The sequence below is a fragment of the Pieris brassicae genome, chromosome 10, assembly GCF_905147105.1.
Source record: "Pieris brassicae chromosome 10, ilPieBrab1.1, whole genome shotgun sequence".
NCBI classification, from domain to species: domain Eukaryota; kingdom Metazoa; phylum Arthropoda; class Insecta; order Lepidoptera; family Pieridae; genus Pieris; species Pieris brassicae.
In genome coordinates this window covers 10312061-10336792 of record NC_059674.1, presented here as the reverse complement: position 1 = coordinate 10336792, position 24732 = coordinate 10312061, and the positions used below count along the sequence as shown (strand labels likewise).

Sequence of the window (24732 nt, the reverse complement as noted above, 5' to 3'; positions counted from 1 at the left end):
TAATGTGACAAGCACTTATAGGCAAACAGAACAAACACGAAGATATTTTTCCTTAATCCGTCTTTTCCTGCACTATTTCACTTAGATTTGTTTCGTCTTTCACGCTCACACACACACACAATTACACAGTCATCATCATATGTTCATATATTTATTATTTTACAGTACCATCGTTTTAAAACCATATGTGTTGGTTATCTTTGTTAATTTAAAGAAGAGCGAGGCTTTCCTGTCACAAGTCTCTGACATACTCGGGAGGCCTCCATCTGAATTCTATTGTACACAGCTAAACAAATAAAGAATTTTTGGATTTTGAAGAAAAAAGAAATGTATTTCTAAATTATAAAAAAAAATATTTCAAAGTGTGAGATATCCAGAGATAGCTCGTTTATCAGAATGCTCGATCTGGATATCGGTGAATGGAATCGATTTTGGTCGAACGCGTTCTTTTGAAAGGCGGGACTGGACAAATGGAATGTTGATGTATGTACACGCAATTTAAATTTAGTTAGAGTTTTGGGGCAATCTACCTGCAATATATCAATTAACTACGTATCTTCAATGACAACATCTTAAAGTGCTCAGGCCTGGTCATTACTATTAAATTGCTTCATTGCTTAGCATTAGCTAACTTGATACAAAAAACAAAAAATGGGCCCATTATCAACTTCAGTATAGTTCATTGTTAAGAGTTAAGGACACCAGTCTTTAAGATACCGCCTAGCAACGCAGCAGCCGATGTGCGCGTGCCATACATATCTAATTAATTATCAAATTAAAAGCTGTCAGTAATCTCACTAACAATAGCATCTTGTTCATAACGGATAACCTCAAAAAGCTGAAAGCGTCACGAGATAAATGTCTTCTTATCACGTAATACGCACACCGTAAATATACGGAACATGCGAGGGAGATAGATGTACATTGTTCATCAAGATAGAGAAAGATGGATGGTGGCTGTAAATCAAAAAAGTCATATTTACGACCGCATAACCTGGCGCCGAATTTCATTCACGCCAGTCAGTCGAGTGAAAATCATTGTTTTAGTTCAGTGCTGGGAAGTGACTTTGTTTTATATATAATTTGGCAAAGATGCTTCTAGAAGATGGTAAGTTTTTACAGTTCTTTATTGTATGCGAGGTTTAGAATATTTACTTGCCCAAAGTGAGACTTTGTCTTAGAGCTAAGAGCCACCTTCGAAAAGAGATACACAAAGTTTTCTTTGTTTCACGGAGAATAAGAAACTCCTAAGTGGCAGGCTCTTTGGATGATTTTTGGAGTTTAACAGCTTTAGTTACCACGCTATGGTTTATGTATGCAAACAAATTGAACTTTTTAAAGGCATAACAGCTTATTAGTGAAAATACATATACTGTAATATAAAGTGTAAATAATATTTTAAAATGATTGTTAAATTAATCAATTTTAAAACAAAGTCAGACAATTCTAGAACGGGAAGTTTTTGTTTACATTCATATTTTATTATTGTTTGGTAATAAATACATAAAGGTGCTTTTCCAATCGTACATGTCCATATTTATTAATGCCAAATGATGGCACTCATCCCGATCTGGCAATATCTATAAAACTAAGTTTTTATTTGGTAGAATTCGCTTATCTGCAACCTGCTTCGATTCAAATTGAAGATGTCCGTTTTGGATAGTCCATTTATTGAGAAAAGCCTCAATTAAAATATTATTCCTAATATTTCTTAAGAGTGTTCGAACTTGTAACGTTTGTCGATAGTGTGGAAGCTCTTTGTTCTCGATTCAGTCTGCTATGAACAAGCGTGAAACAACAAGTGTCGTATCTTAGCTACTTGATATGAATACCGTGATTTGCATTATCTTGTTACTAATAATATATTAAGGTTTTTTTAGACATTTGTTACGAATAAATTTAAAACGAATTGGTTTTATATAAAAATTCTTTCGCCCTTTTTATGCCAGGGATACTGAAGAATCATAGCCTATATGTAATTAAAACAAAATTACAAACTGTGTAATGTTCGAGGATGCCGCTAATGTTTTGTAAAGGTAATTAGGTCGTAATTTGTCATTGAGCTTATCAGCTATTGTAATACTATTATCGTAAAATAAACATTGGGAACATTGAGACGGATGAATCACCGATCAAAAGTCATGGACTATTGGCCTCTAACCCTTATCAGTCAAACATGGGTAACGGATTGGTATGACTAAATCGCAGGAAGTAGTTTTTTCTATTGAAATATATTACGGTCCCACAGACTAGACAGGAAAGCCATATAGAGCGGCACCTACATACCTGGCATTTGTGTTTAATGTGAGTTGTCATTTTCTGATAGCATTTTTTTACTCTTGACATTTTAATTGCCTATGTGTTATACAAGTGTAGGCATAAGATAGCCTATCTGTCATTCGATTTGTAATGTTTACTGTTATTTTTTTTAGCTTTTTGTATGAACCGTATTTTGTCTTTATACCATCTGTCATCGTAACTTTTTTTATTAGTTGCAGGCGTCCATCATCGACACATTTATACAGCGCTAACAGTAAAGTAACGATTTGGGATCTATTACAATATCTTAGGTTAATCAATAATGAAACTTGACACCAAGTCTGACTAAAGACGTAAAATATGTCTTGGATTTAACACATAGATGGCTCATCTCCCTGTCTGTGTCGTCAAAGCATCTCTGAGTATTGTGCTCTGGCTCTAACAATTTCCCTCCAGCAATTTCGATACGTAAATAAAAATAATAAATCATTGGCGCTACAACTTTTTTAGGTCTGGGCCTCAGATTTCTGTATCTGTTTCCTGATCATTTGTTAATCTAATAGGCAAGTAGGTGATCAGCGTTCTGTGCCTGACACACGCCGTCGACTTTTTGGGTCTACAGCAAGCCGGTTTCCTCATGATGTTTTCCTTCACCGTTCGAACTAATATTAAATGCGCACATAGAAAGTCCATTGGTGCACAGCCGGGGATCGAAACTACGACCTCAGGGATGAGAGTCGCAGCCACTTGGCCAATTCTGCGCTTCTTTTACAACTGTGTATAATTTTGAGGATGACAAGTCTTTGACTTGATTAGTCCATCTCGTTGGCGAATGTCCATGTGATCTTTTGCCTTCGGTGTTGCTGGACAGGAGTGAGACTGCGTTATAAATAAAACAGTAAATTTTTTCACACTATTATTTGATAGACGTATTTAACATTGTCAAATTTATGGTACAGGTTACAGAGATGCTATATTTTTTGTCATATATATATGTATATATAATCTCAAAGTTAATAATTATTTGTCGTTTGATTTAATAAAATATAAATAAACACAAGACGTTCAGAGACCGTCAACGAACGTAAATAAGAGTTGTTTGTTGATGATGTGTTTAATTTATTTTGTTTACAGTATCAGTTGTGTGTAGTGTTTATTCGAATGTTTCTCTGGAGACTTAGGGTATTTTTAAGTTCTCTTTTTAGCTCGGCTATTGAACTTCAAACTATGTCGCGTAGTGATGGACACTCGAAGATCTTCCCGGCGTAATTATTTTGTACACTTTACGCTACAATCTTGAGCAGTGTTGGCCTAATGGCTCCAACGTGCGACTTTCATCCCTGAGGTCGTATGTTCGATCCCCGGCGGTGCACCAATGGACTTTCTATGTGGGCATTTAATATTAGTTCGAACGGTGAAGGAAAACATCGTGAGGAAACCGGCTTGCTGTAGACCCAAAAAGTCGACGGCGTGCGTCAGGCACAGAAGGCTGATCACCTACTTGCCTATTAGATTAACAAATGATCAGGAAACAGATACAGAAATCTGAGGCCCAGACCTAAAAAAGTTGTAGTGCCATTGATTTTTCTTTTACACGCTACAATCTACTAGCTTGAGAGTACTTTATGTTTCGTGATCATTTGTTTCATAATAGGCAAGTAGGTTAGTGACATTCTCTTGCTGAAGCCAGTAAGCTCTGCACTTAAAATTTTTTATTGGAATTTCATAATTGCCACTAGAGTACGAAAATACGTGTTTAATAAAATATAATATTGATAAGTGTCATAACACACAAAATAATAATAACAAAAAATATATGGATAGAAAAACAACATAAGGCATATTTTAAGTGTGTAATGTGTGCGTGGTAGTAACAGACACTGGCTTACCATGATGCTGTGGAGCAGACGTGTTCCACAGCGCTGGTCATTATACCAGAGTCCACAACAGAAAGTATAAATCGTGAATAAGCATCTATAATCATATCTAACTAGTCCTTTGCTCATGCTAAAACGTTAAAACCGCCAAAAGTTTTTCCAAAAGTAGGATTTTAATACATCTTAAACACTACACGACTTATACTGTTTAATGCTTGTTTATGTTGTTAAAGTTCTCAAGTACCGTCTCTAATCGTTCATTACGTATAACAAGCGTGTAGCGTTTATGTGAAATTACAACAATGAGGCAACTTATACATTTTTTAATTTAAAATAACATCGTAAATAAAAACGATGATTTAAGCTCCTCTATCAGTTAACCCATAAAGACTACTTACCACCGAAGAAGTGGGTAGGGGATGGATAATTTCCGGAGCGTGGAAGTTTATTGGAAAACCAATAATATTTGCGCCACTGCGTCGTAGTAAGAATCCGTGATAAAATTCATATACTTCTGATATCTTCAAATCGAGTAATATATATGAAGAGGGAAGGTACGTAATGTGTTCCACAACATAGCTCCTTTTAAGGCACTTACTGCCGCGTACTACCTTTTTGTTGGACCATCTAAATGTAGATGTATTTACAAACTGATACAACTTTGGGGCCTTCAAGGAAAGAGCTTAGCATTCGCTAAAAAGTCTCATAAAAACACCTACAGTGGAGTATAATATAAAACAACAAAATAATAATATATAAAAAACTATTTATATTATTATTTAATTAATTTGTCCTTATTGGTGTCATTGAATTTAATTAGCGGTAATTAATTTCAGTAAAAAGAATGAAAATTATTACATAATAAATTACTTTCGTTCAATTCGTGCGTGGGAGTGACCTTTATGAATCAGCCTACTGCAGACCATATATGGAAGACTCGACTCATACTATCGCATAATGTGTAATACATGCTGCAAGATTAGCTTGTGTATGACATATTTCTGTTGTCTTTGGTCATATTACTGCAGTTAGTAAAAGTCTTTTGTATGTTGTAATTTTTGAAGTGAAACTTCTTTATCGGCGTTGGGAAAAAAATATCGTCACGTTTTTCGGTTACGCGTCACGTTTTCCGTTACGCGCCATCTTTTTCTTGTCCCTACCACGATTGATTCGAAGAGTACTTTCTCCAGCGGAGTAGGGATAGCTTGTGCCGGTAATTCTATTACAATTAATGAAATATGTAATAATCTTAGTAGAAATAAGGTAAAATGAAATAATTGCATTATTTGTATTCATGTCAATGATAATAAAAGTCTTTAGTAGGTAGATCATTTTTCGTAAAATAAGGTCGTACACGCACATATTTTTTATACATACATTTTAAACAATAAATCATTAAAAAAAATTACAAAAAAATATGGAAAGAAAAAAAGATGTTAAATTACTGGGTAGACGTCTTAGAAACCTTGCCGTGTACATTATTTGCTATTATTATGCCTACATGATTATGTATTTACCTTGTACACTCGCGGTCATTTACAAAAACCGATACAGAAACATGTGAACTACTGATTGAAACACATTTTCCGGGCTGTATAATTGCCAATGACCAGGCATGACAACCTTATTCAGAAAGAGCCACCACCGGCTCAGACTGGAATGTAGCTCTCAAAATAATTACAAATGAAAAAGTAACATAGGCAATCAACTCCTTCCTACCATTCAAAGCGGCTGGCTTGGATGGCATCTTCCCAGGCCTACTAAGATGGATGGGAACCTTTTGGTGGACTATCTTGTCTCAATCTTCCGAGCATGTATAGCCCACCGTTACATACCTTTGAAATGGAGGGAAGTGAAAATAATATTCATACCAAAACCAGGCAGAGGGGATTATACCCAGGCGAAGTCCTTCAGACCCATAATCCTCACTTCATTCCTCTTAAAAACAATGGAGAGGCTAGGAGATCTGGTAATACGTAGCCAGGTATCGCTATCCAAATTCCTGCATCCAAATCAACATGCCTACAGCCCAGGCAAATCAACGGATTGATCACTCCACAACGTTGTCTCGCATTGGCGACTCCCTGAAGTTAAAACAGTCATGGTGCATTCATTGACATCGAAGGCGCTTTTGACAAAACAAACTTCACGAGCATAAACAGAGCACTTGTTACATGTGGAGTATCATCAACCCTGATAGGGTGGATAAACAACATGCTAAAACAACGAGCTATACAGTTCACTGTTAATTCCACAACACAATCTTAATATCGGGGAGCTTTGAAAGCACCTTATGTGATCTCATGGGAAGGGCTTTCAAAGTAATTGAGAGATGGTGCAACAAGCACGAGCTATCTGTCAACCCATCAAAAACAGAGTTAATACTCTTTACAAAGCGGAGGGTTCTGGAACCACATAGGCTTCCAAATCTCTTCAACACTGAACTCAAACTCAAAAATGAAATAAGTACTTAGGTGTGATTCTGGACAGTAAACTGCTCTGGAACAAACACCTAGAACACAAACTAAACAAAGCAACGATCGCCTTCTGTCAATGCAAAAAGATGCTAGGCGTGAAATGGGGCTTATCGCCTAAAATAACATTATGGCTATACACTGCCATAGTCAGGCCAATGCTGGCCTATGGAGCCCTGGTTTGGTGGCCAAGATCTGAACTTCAAACGGCGATCACGAAACTGGGACGCTTCCAAAGGCTTGCCTTGTATGAGAACAACTCCGACCGCAGCAATGGAGATAGCCCTGCAAATCTTACCTATGGACCTACACATACAGCAGGAGGCAGCCCTAGCGGCCATCAGGCTTATGGTATTGGATCTATGGGGAAAAAACCACTACAGTTCACACACAGTGATTCTCAACGGGGCAATAGAGTACCAACCTCTTATAGCTGCTCCATGTGACAGAATCACTAACTAACTAATATTCAACAAGAAATATCTTATACAACTGAGTGAAGAGGAGCAGGATCAGTCGCCCCTGAATGAGCTACGTATATACACTGATGGTTCAAAAACAGATTGTGGCTCAGGCGCTGGTATTTTCTCCATTGATCTCAACATTAACATACACCTACCTCTGGGCACACAAAGCACAATTTTCCAATGTGAATGTGTCGCTCTAACCGAAGCAGCCAGAGCCGTACAGCGGATGGGAGTTATTGACTTTTGCATTAAGCTCATATCCGACAGTGCATCCGTGCTGATGACGATCGGTATCGAAAACACAAACAGTAAATTAATACTGGAGTGTCACGAAGCACTGGAGGCAATAGCTCTAACAAATAGAGTTACCTTAGAGTGGATAAAAGGACACAGTGGCTCTCTCGGCAATGATGCTGCCGTCGAGCTTGCGAGAAGAGGCTCTGGTATGATGCCTGCTGACCCGCATCCGCTCCTCCCCTTGCCCTTTCGCTAGTTCGAACCTGGATTCGCCAGAGATCCGCTGAACTCCAGAATCAACGATGGTCGCGAAGTGTAGATTGCAAACAGTCCAAAATGGCTCTGCCGGCTGTGAAGCCGCAACTCACTAAGCGACTTCTAAACCTGAACAGAACCAATCTCAAAACAATGATAGGGACAATCACGGGCCATTGTCACCTTAATAAACATCTTTTCGTCCTAGGCGCGACAGACAGCCCCTTGTGCAGAGGCTGTTTAAGCGCAGAGGAATCAGTCACCCACGTAGTCCTGGAATGCGAGGCTGTGGCTAATCAACGTACAAAAATCCTCGGAACAGTGAGATCGCTCCGCGAAGCCTGTGAAGCGCCCGGGAGACTTCTGTGCTTCTGGAAGGAGTTAGGATGGCTAAATTAGCCAGGGCTTTTACGCACAACGGACCGACTAATTGCGGAAATTGAGTCCACCCTACCTTACCCTACCTTACCTGTACATTCGCGGATGCTTGGCGGACCAATGCGACTTCTTCAATACAAAGAGTTCCTTCTGGTGTTGTGTCCTGCGATATTGCGGGACACACTGGTGAGCGCTGAGCTTTCTTTAGTTTTTATGTCATTTACACACGTGTATGCATTCTATAACATATTTTCGTAAGTATCTGATTATCCTCCTTGTGACACGTGTGATGTTTGAGAGCGAAAATAAAATAAAATTGCTCGTACGGTGAAGGTAAACATTGTGAGAAAGCCAGCTTAGACTCTTAAATCGCCGACCTGTCAGACACAGAATCCTATTCATACTTATAGAATAAAATAGATTAAAGAGTCAGCAGCAAGACCAAGACCTAAGCATTTACATACTTCAAAGATTAAACAAAAAGTGTTAACTTGAATCCAGATACGATTACTGGTCTACTATATATCTAACAGTTCCGCAGTATTTGCCCTAAACGTGAAAGCATTTGATCTCGTTCATACGATATTCGTATATCGGATATCTGTAACATATAGCTTATGAAATAATTATTCTAGTTCGTGTCTGCGGTTTCGAGTTTGGTAGGGATGCTATTTCTATTATATAAAAAAAAAACATGATATATGTCGCTGTATGGCAGCTATATAGACGGTATTGATCCTAATTTTACGCTAACATAAGTAAATATACTCTTATAAACAAAGCCCACATTAAAACCTTATTTACAGAAACTAAATCAGTATGACACTGTTTATGTAAAGTCCTCATTTGTCTCTTTCTGACATATTGTGTTTACGCTATGATTAATAGAGACAGATTGTGTAAAGAGTGCAGTAGGACTCATGTATGACGGGGACAAGAAGGTTCACAATTTTATGTAGTTTAATGAACCCTATACGACAAAATCGTAATTGGAAAAGAAACTATACGCTCATTCAACAACTGCCAGGGCATTGTTTCATATTGAAAGCTATAAACGATTGTCGGATCTTTGTCGACCCCACTATTGTCTATCGCCGAGGAATAAAGTCTAATGCAGAAAATATTTATTTTTTCTTTCTCTCACGTAATAACTTCCAACATAGAGGACCAACTATTTTTTTCCTGCTGAATAACGTCTGTGTGTGTCTTGGAGCAAGCTAAAATAAATATTTCAAATTAAGCCACATCACAAATGCCGGAAATGCACGCGAAATCCTGCCAGCGCTGCAAATGTATAACAGAACGGCTGCCGCTAACTTTGCCTAAAATAGCTAAAAAATCTTGTGATGAAGAAGACAAAGAAAAGATGTTTATGACATTGCAAACTCAATACTGATTCAGTTTTAGTCTATTCAAATTCCCAAGTGACACGCTCCTTCAATTTTGATGACTGGACCACTCAACAATGTCTTTATTGCCTCAATTGTATGCCCATTACGCAAGTTTGTTGTAATGTTTTTAACATTGAGTTCAAAGCACTCGACGTATTTTCGTTTGTTTAGCTCAAGTGCTTTTTAAAAATATCCTTTGATGGGAAGTTTCTGTGATTTTGTACTGAAGCATATTGATTTTTTTACTATAATTAAAACTCGACTTATTTAATAGAGAAAATATAACATGAAAGCACTTGACATTCAGAGTTTAGTTCAGCTAATTATGGACAGATGTACTATTTTGATATTATTCTTTACAACAATTACTTTACTGTTTTAACATTTTGTTTTAAAGATGTTTATTTTATCGTTAATATTCTCTTAGTGGGGTAGTCATATTTTTGTGGAATCACTCCACTTGATACACCCACCTTCCTGATGAATCACTGTGCGATCTTTCGCCGATTAAAGTTTATAGTATATATTTTTAATGACATAAAAGCTAGATTCTGATACGTGCAAGCAATCTCAATTTGTAAACGAAAGGACAAATTTCTTAGAAAGTTCGTATGCATGAGGCCGACAGGCGAGTTTATTGCGGGCTAGGATAATGAAGCGACAAAAGAACGTACACAGCTGCGCAGTTTTTACTAATTTTAGCAACTAAAAAGTGAAAAAAATAAGAATTTTTTAACCGGATTAAAGCTATTTGTATTATTACAAACTTATAATTAAAGTTAAAGTTGTGTTATCTGTTGACTGTCAAAAGGTAAGATATTCTTATTCTCGCCTGTCAGTTTATGTAAGAAGTGTATGACTGGTGCATTTACGATGTTTATCAACGTTTATTGCTTCATATCTTATTATGCGCTCTTAAATTTATCTGTCTTATATAATTTACGAGTCCGATCGTAATAAATCATTCGTTTATAATGGGCTAATGGGAGCGATATTATTCACGCGAACGCATAATGTCATTGAACTTTTTAATGTTTAGTTATCGTTTGGCAAATCCTCAAGCGCCATTTGTTCCTTACATAAATCGTCTTTAGAAGTGTTTAATAATATATTTAATTTCAAATGCAGGCTTCGCAGTAGACAGATTTCGATTGCTTCCTTATTTTCGACTTCATCGACCCATAGGTCGCTACTTTTTGCTTGATGTATGAAAATAAAATTTATTTGTGATATTGTTTTGTAGGATGTGAAAATGAAATAATATTTTTTTTATTGAACAGAGGGAAACGGGCAGGAGGCTCAACTGGTATTTAGTGATACCTCTGCCTATGGACACTCTCAATGCCAGAGACCTCGAGTGCGTTAAGAACTTGTATGCTCTGTTCTGTCCCTAAGTCTATTGGGTTCGGAAATACTTCAGTAGAAAGCTGGTTCCACATAGTGGTGGTGCGCAGAAACTGCCTTAAAAACGCTTAGTTGAAAGCATGGCATGGTCTTGACAATATAACTTATAACTGTTGAACTCTTGCAATATTTATCCTCTTTTACCAACTAAATGACCGCAGGCCCTTATCAGTTTTTGAAATCATGCAATTAAGTATTGGGTTTATACCAATAGTACATCTTTAAATAAACCTATCATCACTGATATAAACGGGGATTTATTACGTTATTTACATAAATCCACTTTGTCGAGTGCAGCCATGGTGGTTCAACAATTTTAATTTGTATAACTAGCGTAATTCGGTATTATTAGCTTCATATATTAGTTAGTCAATACGGAAAACATTGGTCCGATACACGACGAATGAGTCACGAGCACCAGCCAACTGTTTGTTTAAAGTCTTCGTACGGCCTGCCCTGAATTGTTTGCTACGGGTTAATGAATGTCCCTGACTCCTGACCACAGGAGGTAAACCATTGTTCCCTTATCCTTAGAAATATTGTACTTTGACGCTTTTTTGATTTTAATGTTGAAGTGTAAACATGATGACGTAGTGTTTAACACAGTAACTAATGATTCTGTCATATTCTTGTTGATTATGTTTCCTCAATGTTTGTGACCAAGACACAAGACATTAATCGGTGAACTAATGTTGAGTTATTTTCCTCGAACGAAACGCCTTCGGGTTGTGAATCGCAATTGACCAACGGGATTATCTATAGAGACACAAGAAAGGCAAAAACTTTATCGCTCCCAACATTATTCGGTTGATATCAAAGGAGTTTTGAAGTTCTCAAAGCTTGACGAGGGTCTAAATCGAAATCGTTGTGGTCAGCCAACTTTGACCTTGGTTTGTAATCTACACATGCAAATAGTTTCGGTTATATATAACTAGCGACCATCTCATCTGTGCCCGGGTGAAAATTAATAATGTATATTAAATTTGATTATACCCTATTAAAACTCCTAGTTACTTAAAGAAACATTTTATGTTCCTCTCTGGCGGTAGTTTTGATTTGCGTTCCCTAGACAATCTAATTATTGAAACTCCTATACATAAAACTGATTTCTATCACTTCTCCTTCACTGTGCAAAGTATCCTACTATGGAATTCACCTATTGATATCAGGGGGGCTCATTCTCTTAATTTATTTAAAAATGTTCTTTTTGATAGTTTTTCTTCTGCCACGCTAATTTGCTACTACTTATATATATTAATTGTGAGTCAATTAACCTTCGGCAACGCTTTTACATGTCTGTTTATATATAAATTATTATTTATATTTTTTATTTGGATTTTATTTTATTTAATTTTAGTTATAGTTGCATGTTATTTTAAGTTTTTTTTTTGTTAATTAATTATGCACTTCTGGTACTTTACCCTCTGTAGGTGTTTCTTTATTTTATTGTCCCATATTGAGGTTGCCTGGAAGTAATCGATTGTTAGCGATAAGGCCGCCTGTTGCCTAATAACTTATGTAACCTACTTATTTTTGGTTTTTTAATTTGTATATTATGGTAACAAAGTATAAATCTATAAATAAAATGAGTGTCTTGTTTTAAAAGATGAGCGTAAGTTAATTATTTCCAATTAGTTCAAACGTACAGATGATATGTTTCATTTCATAATAATGGCTTGACTCTTGGGTTTTATTTTACAAACACTATATTAAAATCTTAACAACACTGTCTTCTCTTCTCGCCTTTTTTTAATGCAACTGGGCGCAAACGGGGTGGATGATAAGTGATACCGCCGCCCATAGACTGATATTGCCAGAGGAAGCAAGTGCGTTGCCGGCCTTTTAAGTATTGATACGCTCTTTTCTTAAAAACCTTATTTAACGGTCAAGTGGTAGCTGGTGATTGCTTATTTTATATACATTGAATGTAAAGTTAGGAAGTCCCACAAACGCATCCCTTTGGTACGGATGCGTAAATCCCCATGTAGGTTATGAAGTCATAGTCAAATCATTTATGTCAATTAGGCCTATTAAAAAGGACCGTTTAAAAGTCAATTTAAAGTTTACAATCCCAATAGATAGTTTCCTTTGGGCAAGAAACGCCATACTTACTGTTTTAAAATTCTTTATGAGTTTCGAAAAGGTAAGACTACTACAAAATTTGTATTTGAATGTGGCTCACACGACTTAGTGTTCTAAAAAAGACAGTCGAGACTATTTATAGGCCGGCCTGCTTCAAGTTTGACCTTTCCGCTTCGGTTACCGTTCCGTTAGACCGACGACCTTGAAGAAAGTCTTTCATTTTGAACTTTCTTACCACAAATTAAAACGTATAGCTCAAACATTAACATAGATTCACACATTACATTCTAGCGTCGGATAAAATGTTTTCGCGACTCAAAAATTTCTAGTACCGTCAAAATAATGACATCGAAGGGACTACTGATATTTGGTCGTTAAAACCCGTAGTCGTAACAGCCGGTGACGATGTTATTAAGTACCAAATACAATAATAGAATTTAGCCGAGACCTTTGATTTTGGTTAATATAACCATATGTTTTTCTTAACGATGTCGTTGTACACGGTTTTGACTGTATTAATACCGCCTATAGATTCTACCCGCAAAACAATTAAAGTTATTATACCGGATATTTATAATTTATAGAAACGTCCGTAATATAAAGCCTTCAACAGCCGTTTAAATATTCAACCCATGGTCGTGCTGATGGAAGACCGATAATTTTTTGTGGCGTTTTTGATGGCGTTCAGCTTTAGTATTCCGTTCAACGTGATGAGAATGGTTAATGTCACATGTCATGCTCAATTTATGAAGCTTATGAATCTTTATCTAATTCGTTGGTAGACGTGATAGATTTAAGTAATCTACATAAATGTGGTGTAGGTCTGTGGTCGTCGACGACCAATCACTCGCTGAGAGGTTTGAGATTTTGCCGCGCACCACCACAATGTGGAACCAGCTGCCCACTGTAGTATTTTCATACCAATATGACCTAGGGTCCTTCAAGAAAAGAGCGTACCAATTTATAAATGCCGGTACCGCAATAGCGAGCCCTTTGTCATTGAGTGTCCATTTGCGGCGGTATCACTCAACATGAGCCCGTTTGCGCCCTTTACCTACTATAAAAAATAGATATAATAGTGCATATAAAAGAACACGGAAGTTGCAACTTCATTATTCATTTATACGTGGCGAAGACCACGGTTCGCCACTTGGTACGGTGCAGACATACCTCTCTCGCATGATACACTTTCATAATAGCTTGTTCCTTCTGATGTACTGAACTGTAATGTTAACATCAATGTATTACTTAAGTGGTTCCACAAAGGGGTAGTGAGCGAAAAACATTATTAGATCTAAAGCTAGTCTAAATAATTCCTGTAACTTTAATATATTATACTTTAAATGCATCAGCAAATACGTCTTTACGTGACCCTGTTTCGAATGTAGGTCATGAAGACTTCAAAATATTAAATATTTACTTGTAAAAGACGTCACCGAATGACTCAGTCCCATACAGTGGCATGTTTTTGTTTTAATTATTAACCAAGCCCCGTGTTGATGTAATTTAAATTTTGTATTAACGAAAATATAGTTAGATTTACAGTTTCAGACGTTTTATTTGTTACTTGCACAATAAGGGTTGTGCTTAGTCTTTTTTTTTTGTAGTATAGACATAGACACCCATTTGAGGAAACAGTATACTCTTTAAACAATTGTAGGTCCTATCTCTTAGGAAAGGCCCTCCACCGGGAGTCAGTCCTCAAAAGAAAGTGTCTTGTGATGCTGAGCCTATATTCCTGTATGTCGAAAACGTATTAGATTTTGATGTTTAGACTCTGGATGTAAGTAAGAGTTATTTGTATTTAAAAAAATATTTAAATAGGTTTTTATATTACTGCGTATTGAACTCATGGCCTAAGGTCCATAATTATCTTTGAACGGAGCAGTAATGATTGTGTTAAATAGTGTGTTATTTTTATGACAATAACTTTCCCGTTCGACATCCGCTGTTGATAAGACACTGACATTATGTTGCAAGACTGAAAAAAACTTTAGGTATTATTGTTTATCGGCGAGAATTTTTGGTTGCATATGTGTACCGAACGTTCCATGTTTGAAATTCGAATAATATTGAATTTATTCGAAATAACTTGGCTCATACCTTATGTTTATAAAATAATGTTACATACATACTTTATCAATTACTAAGTTTGTTTTTTCGATTTCCAGACTTCCTAGTCAGTATAAACACACCAAATGAGTCACATAGACGTAAGGTGTTTTAATTATTCTGTATTAATGAATGAACAATCCGCCCGCATACAGCCTCATTAAGATGCGTTTGAGTGGGTAGATGACGTCTATGAGGTAATGTTGACGCATAATTTACTAGACAAAACTGAGTCAAAAAATTATATCGTAAGATAAAGTTGTGTGTGTAAGTAGATTTTGTATAATTAAGGTGAACTCCTGTCCGTTTGCTATATAAAAAAATATTGTCTATGATCTTAGTTTTTAAATGGTAAAGTGAATTTAGTAAATATTTCAGTTCTATAAGGCCTGGTTAACAGACAATTTTATCTCAAAAATAATATCCACATCTATCTATCTATATAATCGCATATGACGTTCACAGTAGCAATGTATTAGTATCTTATGTATATAATAGTTTATATTTACGTATTTTTGTGAATAAGTAAATAAATTTCTAATATGTATGTAACCTTGTATGGGCCCTCATATCTCAATCCTGTTACCGTGAAATAATGAGATAAAACAATTCTATATTGTATTTTGATTTATACAAATATTATTTGGATTATAATTTTTTATTAGATTTTTGTTACACGGTTTTATGAATTTATTGCTCGGGATTTCGTCTGCGTGTTGACTGTAATGCAAGCAATTATACGTTTAAATTTTTTGAACAAACTAATTAAATACGTTTATGTATTAGGTTTTTATTCAAATACTTTCTGGAAACTGGTGTTTCAATTTAGTTAACGAATCACTTTTCATTGTCCTTTGAGTTAACTGTTATGTATAATATTTGTTAGTACCATTATATATACTATATATATACTAGTTAGGTAATTTCTGGTATTTTCTATTATGTTATTTTGTTTTTCCTAATATCTGATGTTTGTTGTTTGTTTTTGAATTTCATTAACTTCTTGATAATTTAGGATGGCCTAGGCTTGGGGGTTCTTATAAATAAATAAATAAAATACATAAATAATAAACTATAGACAGACTGCATGCAATACCGCGTTGAGTCAACCCGATGTATAATGTGAATATCAAGTTATTACCGCAATCGCAAGGTTGTTGTGGGGTACATTTCCGCAACATGACACCATTGTGTAATAAATATTAAAAAATAAGTATTGTATTGCGTTTTACATAATTTGTTTGCACGTTGGTTTAGTAAAACCAAGGCAAAGTTCAGTTTGACTAAATATGTCAATCCAATTCTTTATAGGCCGGCAACGCACTCGCCTTTCGCGTTGAGTGTCCATGGCCGGCGGTATCACTTAACATCAGGAGCCTCCAGCCGTTTGCCCTCTGTTCTATAAAATAAAGCCTTGCCTAAGTGGCATCGTCGCTTCTAAACAAATGGAGCGATTATGAGGCGGGTTTTATAGAAAGCTAAAGTTAAAGAGATGGTTCTTTAATGATTTAAGCATTTTAAGGACGTTAGGTCTTGTTAGAGGATGAAATGTCGTTGTTTATTTTTTAATATTGTAAAGAAGATTACCAGGTCCTTAGCTCCTAAAACCCCCCGTAAATGTAGGGTTATTTTATATGCTATTCAGTACACTAGCTTTTAAATTAGAAGATTGACGTTTTTGTCAGTTATCTTTATTTCTGTAGTAATCTAGTTAACCATTTTGTCAGTCATAAGACTTTGTTGTGGAATGGAAGCCTGGTTATCGATATCACAGGTAAGCTTGGGAACCAGTCTCCCAATTCCTCCTAAACTGTTATTATATTGATTGTTTCAAATGTTACATGGTAGAAAAATAAATAAATTATTATTATTATTAGAGGTTAATATCATTTGTGGAAGTGAAATTATAAAGCGAAGAAAAAAACTGTATTGCGACTAACGTTTTCCTTTTATTCTGACCTCAGGTCATATCCAAGTCTATGACTCACGTGGGGTGGCTAAACCACACCTCGGAATATAAATTGCTGGTGTTAATACAGACAAGCAATTATCGCTCATATTGTGTTGGAATACATACGTTAATTGAATAACAAGTGCGTAATAAAATACCTGTACAATTGGTCACAGGATCGTGTTCTAACGTGAGTTACGTGATTATGAAAGTCAACTTGCTTTGGTATTTTCTGTCGTGACCTATTTTGTACATAAGCTATGGATATTTGTTCCCTATTTTAATATGGGTGTATTGTTGTACTGCTAAATGTTAAACAGTGTTGGCCTAGCGGCTTCAATGTGCGACTCTCATCACTGAGGTCGTAGGTTTGTGCGCGGCTGTGTACCAATGAATTTTTCTATAAATGCATTAACGCTCGCTCATATCATGAGGTGGAATATGGAACCGGCATGTTTTAGACACATAGTTGACAGCGTGTGTACAGAAAGAAGACTAAGAGTTAGTAGCGTCACTATTTTTTTAAATAATAAAATAAGAATAGCCTTTATTTGCCTACTACACTACACTAAGTTCATGTCATTTATGTTTTACACTAGTACCCAAACTCCGACGGAGTGAAGGCCTTCTACAAATTCTTCCATTTGTCTCTTTCTATTCACTATCCCTTTTATTCCATATTCCCAAATTTCGCGTGGGTGTCCACTTTCTTCTTCCCACTAGGCCATTCCAAGTATGGGTCTTCGTCACCCATCTGCCATCACAAATGCGGGCAATGTGACCGGCCCCTTTTCACTAAAACTCTTCTGTATGTGTTACGACGTCTTTTATGTTTGTAAGGCTTCGTATCGCACGGTCTTTAACTTTCAATTGAACGCTCCATAGCTCTTTGGCATACTCCAATCTTCTCTATTAGCGCCTTATTGAAAATCTACATCCATAATATATACTACAGACATAGAAGTATGCATGTGTCCATGTCTGTTTTTTATATTGAAGTTTAACAATACCAATTAAAAAGTATAATTATCAAGCTACGAACAAATAATATTAGTACATATTTTTTAATACAATTAATAACGTTTAGCATAGCAGCGAATTACTTTAGGTTTCATTAATGTATTTAGTATTTTATGTTAGATTGAATATTAAGATTCATTTTAAAACCAGTATAGTGTAGTATTAAAGTTTATAAACGCCTATAAATGAACTATTATTAGTTGGAAATACCAGCAAATATAAATGAGGGAGCAGCTATCGGTTGTCAACGGAACGTAGACTATAGAGATTGATCCATGATAACATCCGCCGGAACACAGAAGGGAACAAAGTGTCACGGAAACAATGCACACCACTAATTCCAAGTTGTTCGATGCGGAAGAGAATTGTGCCATGTTTCCCTTTAAATAAGATTTTATACTCTTGATTCACCTAATGTCCCTCGTAAATATATTTTATCACATCTTCTTCAGTCCCGCTCTTCATTTTTGATTGGCGTTGATCAACTTCCTTCACTCTCCCTTGTCTTCGGCAAACCTCTGAGCCGGGGTGATGGTAAGACTTGTAGTTTCTGTTCCGTTGATTCCGCTTCCAATACCACATTTCTAGAGCATCTTTTTTCCTCCTTTCAGTTGTTCGTATAGTCCAGGACTCAGCGCCATAAATAAAATACCGGAGTCTCAACCAATTTCTTCTTTGTTTAAAGGAAATGTTCCGTCCAAAGCGCAGCTATTTTGTCATTGCGTCTTCTAAAATCTCCCTTGCAACAAGTTCTTTTATAAATGAAATGATATTAGATTATACAAGTTCTTTAAGTTTTGCAAACTGTATAAAAGGTTACGGTCTAATTGAGTTAAAGCTTTGAAAGAGTTTTCCGATTTCTATTGTTCTTGTATGAAAGGACCGCCCGCATCGACTCGTGATCTAAAGGAAGGCCAAATGTCTTTTTGAAGCTTAATCTATTATTTTTTTATTGAATTAAGCTATAAAAGACCTTGAGAAACTATTAAATTTAAACAGAAGAATTTTTTATCTTTGTTGAGGATAGCCCAACTACCCTCAACAAACATACGTTATGTAACCTACGTGTAACGTTTTAGAGTGGCCTTTTATTTTTGTATGTTACTTTAATGTCTGTAAATAGTATATACAAAATAAAGCATTTGGAATAATTATAGCCAAATATAAGGGACCACTGATTAAGTCAAAAATCTACGACATGTCTTTATAACCTATTAAAAAAATGACCGCCACACTTAGGAACGTCAAAAAAAAAGAAATATACATAAAATGCTTCGAATTTTATATTTACTGTCAGTTCTCAAGTCAAGGGCGTAGAACGGAAGTAAAGAACTGGCAATAAGCTCTCCGCCTCTCTTTTTAATGGCCAAATTTTTGTTTTGTTTTACACAACGTTCGTAAGGAGCTGCAACCTTTACACTATGTTCCACATGACATCTTAAGTAATAGATAATAATAAAATAAATTAAAAACAAATATTTGTCTCAGATTGTCAAAGATCGTCGATCGTCTATCAGCAGGAGGCATGGTGAAGTAGGAGAACGCACTTTCATTCTCGTGTCTTAAATTAAACATATACTTTTGTTATTTCTTTGACGAACATAGAGTTTTAAAAGAGGTGGTTATGCGTATATTTTGTTTAAGTTTCAATATCAGTAGCAAATCTGGACTACGTCGTAAGCAACCTCTTAATCCATAATCTACCCGGAAAATAACCAATTGGTCGTTGTTTCAACAGTAGCATTGTTTGGACGAATTATCGTTCTCACACAATGCTATTTCAATAGCGTAATCTGATATTTATGTAGTATCAGCAGAATCGGTGATGTAAGTTGCAACGAATATTCCAAAACCTGTGTTGCGTTCAAGTGAAGATATGCATTGTGTTGTAAGGCCTATATTACTATAATGTTTGATTTAACATAGCAGAGCAGTGTTGGCCTAGTGGCTTCAGCGTGCGACTCTTATTTCTGAGGTCGGAGGTTCGATTCCCGGCTGTGCATAGATGTACTTCCCTTTTGCGCTTTTAATATTCGCTCGAACGGTAAAGAAAAACATCGTATGGAAACCGGCTTGCCTTAGACACGAAAAGTCAACGGCGTGTGTCAGGCACAGGAGGCTGATCGCCTACTTGCCCTTTAGAATGGCAGGTGGTCATGAAACAGATACAGAAATCTGCGGCCCAAACCTTAAAAGGTTGTAGCGCCACTGATTTATTTTTATTTATATTTCATTATTTAACATTCCATCTACAGGATTAATACATTTTCTACACGAAATAGTTACTTTGAATATACATTTGAAAGGAGCGAAATACAGATAGGAGGACGTAATGTAATTAAAATTTTGAAACATGTATAGTGTTAATGATTTAAGTGTTTTTGCTGGCTTTACACATTCCGGTAGCCGCTCTCAATTGGCGGTGACTTCTCTAAATGAATTACGTGCTTTGTGGACGTATTTAGGAGTATTCAAAGTTTTGCATATGTTACAAAGTGTTTGGGAGATTTCACATCAAAGTTAATATGAGTTAAGTTGAAGTTTTAAAGCGAGTTCGAAGTAATTGATGGAAGCCACAATCGATTCGAGTTAATGCCGGGAATTTGTTAAGCTCAACATTTGCTCGTGTGGGAAACAAAAGATAAGCCGCTCGATTTATCAGAGATTCTGAGTTTGGGATCGAGGGAAAGAGTCTGCATTTTAGTAATGTGTCAGTAAGCTTTTTTTAATATGATATATTTGTCAAAATCTCTTTATGACGTGACAATTAATGACTATTAAGAGAGAAAAGTACGATCTATCTTCTGTCAAAGGTCGACTTACTTTGAATATTATATATTTTTATTTATTTATTTATTAACACTTCGTTACATTACAATATAAAAATTTAACATAAATCAATGAAAAGGAGGGCAACTGGCGGCCTATTGCTTTTGAGCGATCTCTTCCAGGCAACCACTGTAAGTAAAGAAAAAAAAAGTCTCATCCCCAGCTCTTTCTCTATCTTCCTTTAAATTTCTTCTGTGCAAACACTATCTATCCCTATCGTATCCCTAACTTTCTTTGGAACTGATCTGAAATTATCGTGTTTCTTTTTTGTTCTTTTTGCACTTTTTACTTATGATAGACCGCTCGAAAGCGATAAGCCAGTTGCCTCCTGTTTATTTAATTATGTCTATTGCATTAAATTTTTGCAACGATAACACTTCGTTGCAAAAAAAAATTGCGTTGCTAAATAAAATATTACCGAACATTCCAGTATTTTCAACATTTGTGAATTTCTCGAAGTTTCCAGGCTTCGTATGTTAAAAAGTGAATTATCTTGAAATATGAACTCATAAATTATCTTCCAAGTAAGCCAGCAGATGGCCACCGTTTTCGGCAACGTGTGCAGCTATATGCATAATGAATGGTGTAATTTACTGCACGCTGAAGGCCGTGTAATATTGTCTAGGTAATTGGATGTGAACAAAAGTGTATCCGGCGTGTGGCCTTAGCAACTGAATTGTCTTTAAATTTGTAAGATTTATGGCTATTCATATTCCCTTTAAGACGAGCCATTAGTGCTTTATTGTTGATTCTTAAGTATGTCGTAACTTTTTTAAACATTTAGTTACAAACAATCGAGGCTCCTTATGTATTGAAACATGTTTTCAGAAGACTGGTTTCTGGAACACAACATTAAAATTATACTTTAAATGTAGCAGAAAATTGTTAAAATAGATGACACCTTGACAAATATTATGTTGATTGGAAATAAAACAAAACTGTTATTTCTCATTGCAAGAGAAATTATAGGAAGATAATTCATCATTTTCACCTATACTATTATAAAGAATAAGAGTTTATTTGTTGAACACGCTGGTATCAGGTAAAAGGGTGGGATTTAAAAAAAAATACACTACGACGATTAAATGCAGGCAACAAAGCTTGTATTCAAATTAAACTGAGTTAGAAAAAATATATAAATTTACACGTGCTTAGCGAGGGCTTAAACTTTTGAAATTACATTAATAATTAACTTGATAATTACCTTTATAAAACCAATTGTGATCTTATTAGATTATAATAAACCCGAGATAAGAGCCAAGGCTCAAGATAAACACGGCTCAGTGTGTTTGAAAATTATGCATAACCCGCCTAATCCCCGAACAATCAACGCTCATCTCGCTTGACTTACTCTTGCAGTCGATTAAAGTTTCCCGTCCGTTCTTGAAGTGATTTCGTGTTGTTGTTTTATAGAAAGATATTATAATGTAGTATACGTCGTGTTAACGCAAAACTCAAAAATGCATTCGCATTTCTTTGGTGATTCAGCAAGTCGTCCACGGTCCACATCACAAGACATTTTCTATTGAACTGTGGAGACGTCTTAACTGGGAGATACGACCCCCAATTGCTTAAAAAGACCATACCATATCCTCGTCCTCAAGGTTGGCAACGCTACAATGGGTGTCCATGGGCTGCGGTAACTGCCGTTTTTGGGCATCTCCAGGCTCGGTGGTCCGTCTATCATATCAAAAACATACACATAAAACGTTTCTTGCGATAAAGTTGGTATATTTTATGACTATCAAAGTACACACAGTGTATACAATTTATGATAAACGTCTTTTTCGGTAATGATAACGTACGGATTTTCGAACGACTCAAACAAACTAAAGGAGATTATCCATACTTATTAATAGTATACTTGCAGTGTAAAATATTAACAAGCATTAAAAATGTTTTATCGCCATAGATCCCTACAATAATAATAATTGGGCGCGTTATGCAAATTCGGGATAGTTCTCGCAGTCACTTAGTTATTCTGGTACGAATTACTTTGACTTAATTGTCTGCAATTTTTTTTGTTATATGTCTTAATGTTATGATCGAACTGTCTTATGATATGATACGTATGATAAAGTTATACATTTATGTGTAATTGTAACAAGTAATTGTGGGTACCTTTGACCTTGGGACAGACACATGTTTCATTGATCCTTATAATAAGTATTATTATTATTCAAGGATGGCGGTTCAACAACAACAATTGGGTATCATGAGCTAGTCTAAACAGTTTGTCGAAGTAATGCCGGTCTACTTCAATGAATTTTGTCCATCATTAGAAGCTGCAACAGGTTTTATAGAAGATGACACAAAATCTATCCATGTCTCCAAGCCTAATAGTGCTACTGGAGAAATGCAAAAACTAATGCCAGAAGTCAAATAGATAACCTCAAATATGGAATCTGTATGTTTCAGCTGAAATTCGTATAAGTCAATTAATTAACGTATCAAAACGAAAGCCTGCGCACAAATCGAAATGGAAATTGAAGCAATCAATTTGTCATCCGGCGAGCATTTTTGTATCGTAATTCGTTTTATGAACACACGTATGGTTTAAGTGGTGATAGTGTTTATAGAGAATGTGAATTAAAGTGGTTAAAATATGATTTGGAATAAAACTATTGAACAGATTTTAATATTTGCATTTCAGTTGATTATATCAGGTAAAATACTACGATATATTTTAATATAAGAGGAAATTGGAATAAATATACACCGCACATAATATATCTATAAAATGTATAATATGAAAAGCGTGCACTTGTAATTGAAAACATTAGTTAGATATAAAGGTGCAATTGCAATAAATATCAAAAGTGAAAATACCAAATACCACACCTGGAATTTGGTATTTTCATTTTGGTAGTTTATTTTTATTAGATAGATATCTTACGAAGAATAGAAATCTTACGAAGGAAAAAATCCTTATATTTAATATTAGAAATTTTACTAAGTATCAAGAATTTATTTAAGGGAACCCATCCTAAATTATCCTGAAACGATTATAATGAACTCGGTTGAATAGCCAAACCTGTACGTAATGTTCTGTCCCTCGTAAAGGCCTACTGGAAGTGGGTATTAATTAAATTTTGGCGTTCTGAGTGCCCTTTCCCTGTTCTGTCCTATTGTAATTATGTATTAGAATCTTCAGTTATCAGTTAACGTTTGTTAATGATTTTTTAATGTAAATGACGGGTTGATATATTTGAAAATTAACCCCTTCAGCTTAAAAAGCGTAAATCCAAAATTAAAGTATTTTTTGTAACATGATGAATGATTCAAGATATTGTTTCGGATAATCAGTTATATAGTAATTTCTCTTATTACAGCAACAAAGGACGAATCGGAAGGCGAAGACAAATGCAGAGATCGACAGTTTGGCGGTAGCGGCGCGCGTGGCAAACTACCCTACAATGGATACTCGGAAGAATGCCTCGACCGATTAGAACCAAACGGAAATATACCTAATGATAAAGATTCACATTATGGTAAGTTATTATAACTGAAAGAAAAGAAAGAAAAAACTTTATTACATTAAAAACGGATACGTACATAGTATTGTCTTTTGTTAAAATAGCTTTTACACATTAAGAAAACACTTTTTAACGGATTGAAGCTATGTATTATTATTAAAAGCTTATAATTATTTACATATACATATTTATTACCCCGAATAAATATAGAAACACAACTTTCTCTGCAGCTGTGATACTTTTGACCATCAACTCCTTTTGTCTTCAATCACCGTGACCACGCACGCTGTAAAGCACGCGAAACGCCGGAATAATTTAAAATTATGTAAATAATCATAAGTTTTTAATAATAATACATAGATTCAATCCGTTTAAAAAGTGTTTTCTTAAAGCATATGTAGTTAAAAGAAAAAGTCGGGCCATACTAGGATTCCCTGTGTCGTGGGCACCTAATCTCTTCTGTTTGATATATTAACAGTTCTTTACATAATAATTTCTACATACTTAAAATTTTATAGTT

General features: G+C 35.5%; 1 protein-coding gene across 5 annotated transcripts in view; it reads left to right on the top strand.

Annotated features, from left to right (window-relative positions):
* Nucleotides 1–24732, top strand: part of LOC123714921 (cyclin-dependent kinase 14) — a 91174-nt gene that overhangs the window by 38446 nt on the left and 27996 nt on the right. For 3 of the 5 annotated variants that reach the window (XM_045669585.1, XM_045669588.1, XM_045669586.1), the window contains exon 3: nt 24069–24227. In XM_045669585.1, coding sequence (XP_045525541.1) covers nt 24069–24227 — 159 coding nt within the window. Of the gene's footprint in view, nt 1–1028; nt 1109–20598; nt 20618–24068; nt 24228–24732 lie in introns of those variants that run through there. The other 2 variants (XM_045669589.1, XM_045669590.1) reach the window with 2 other exon arrangements.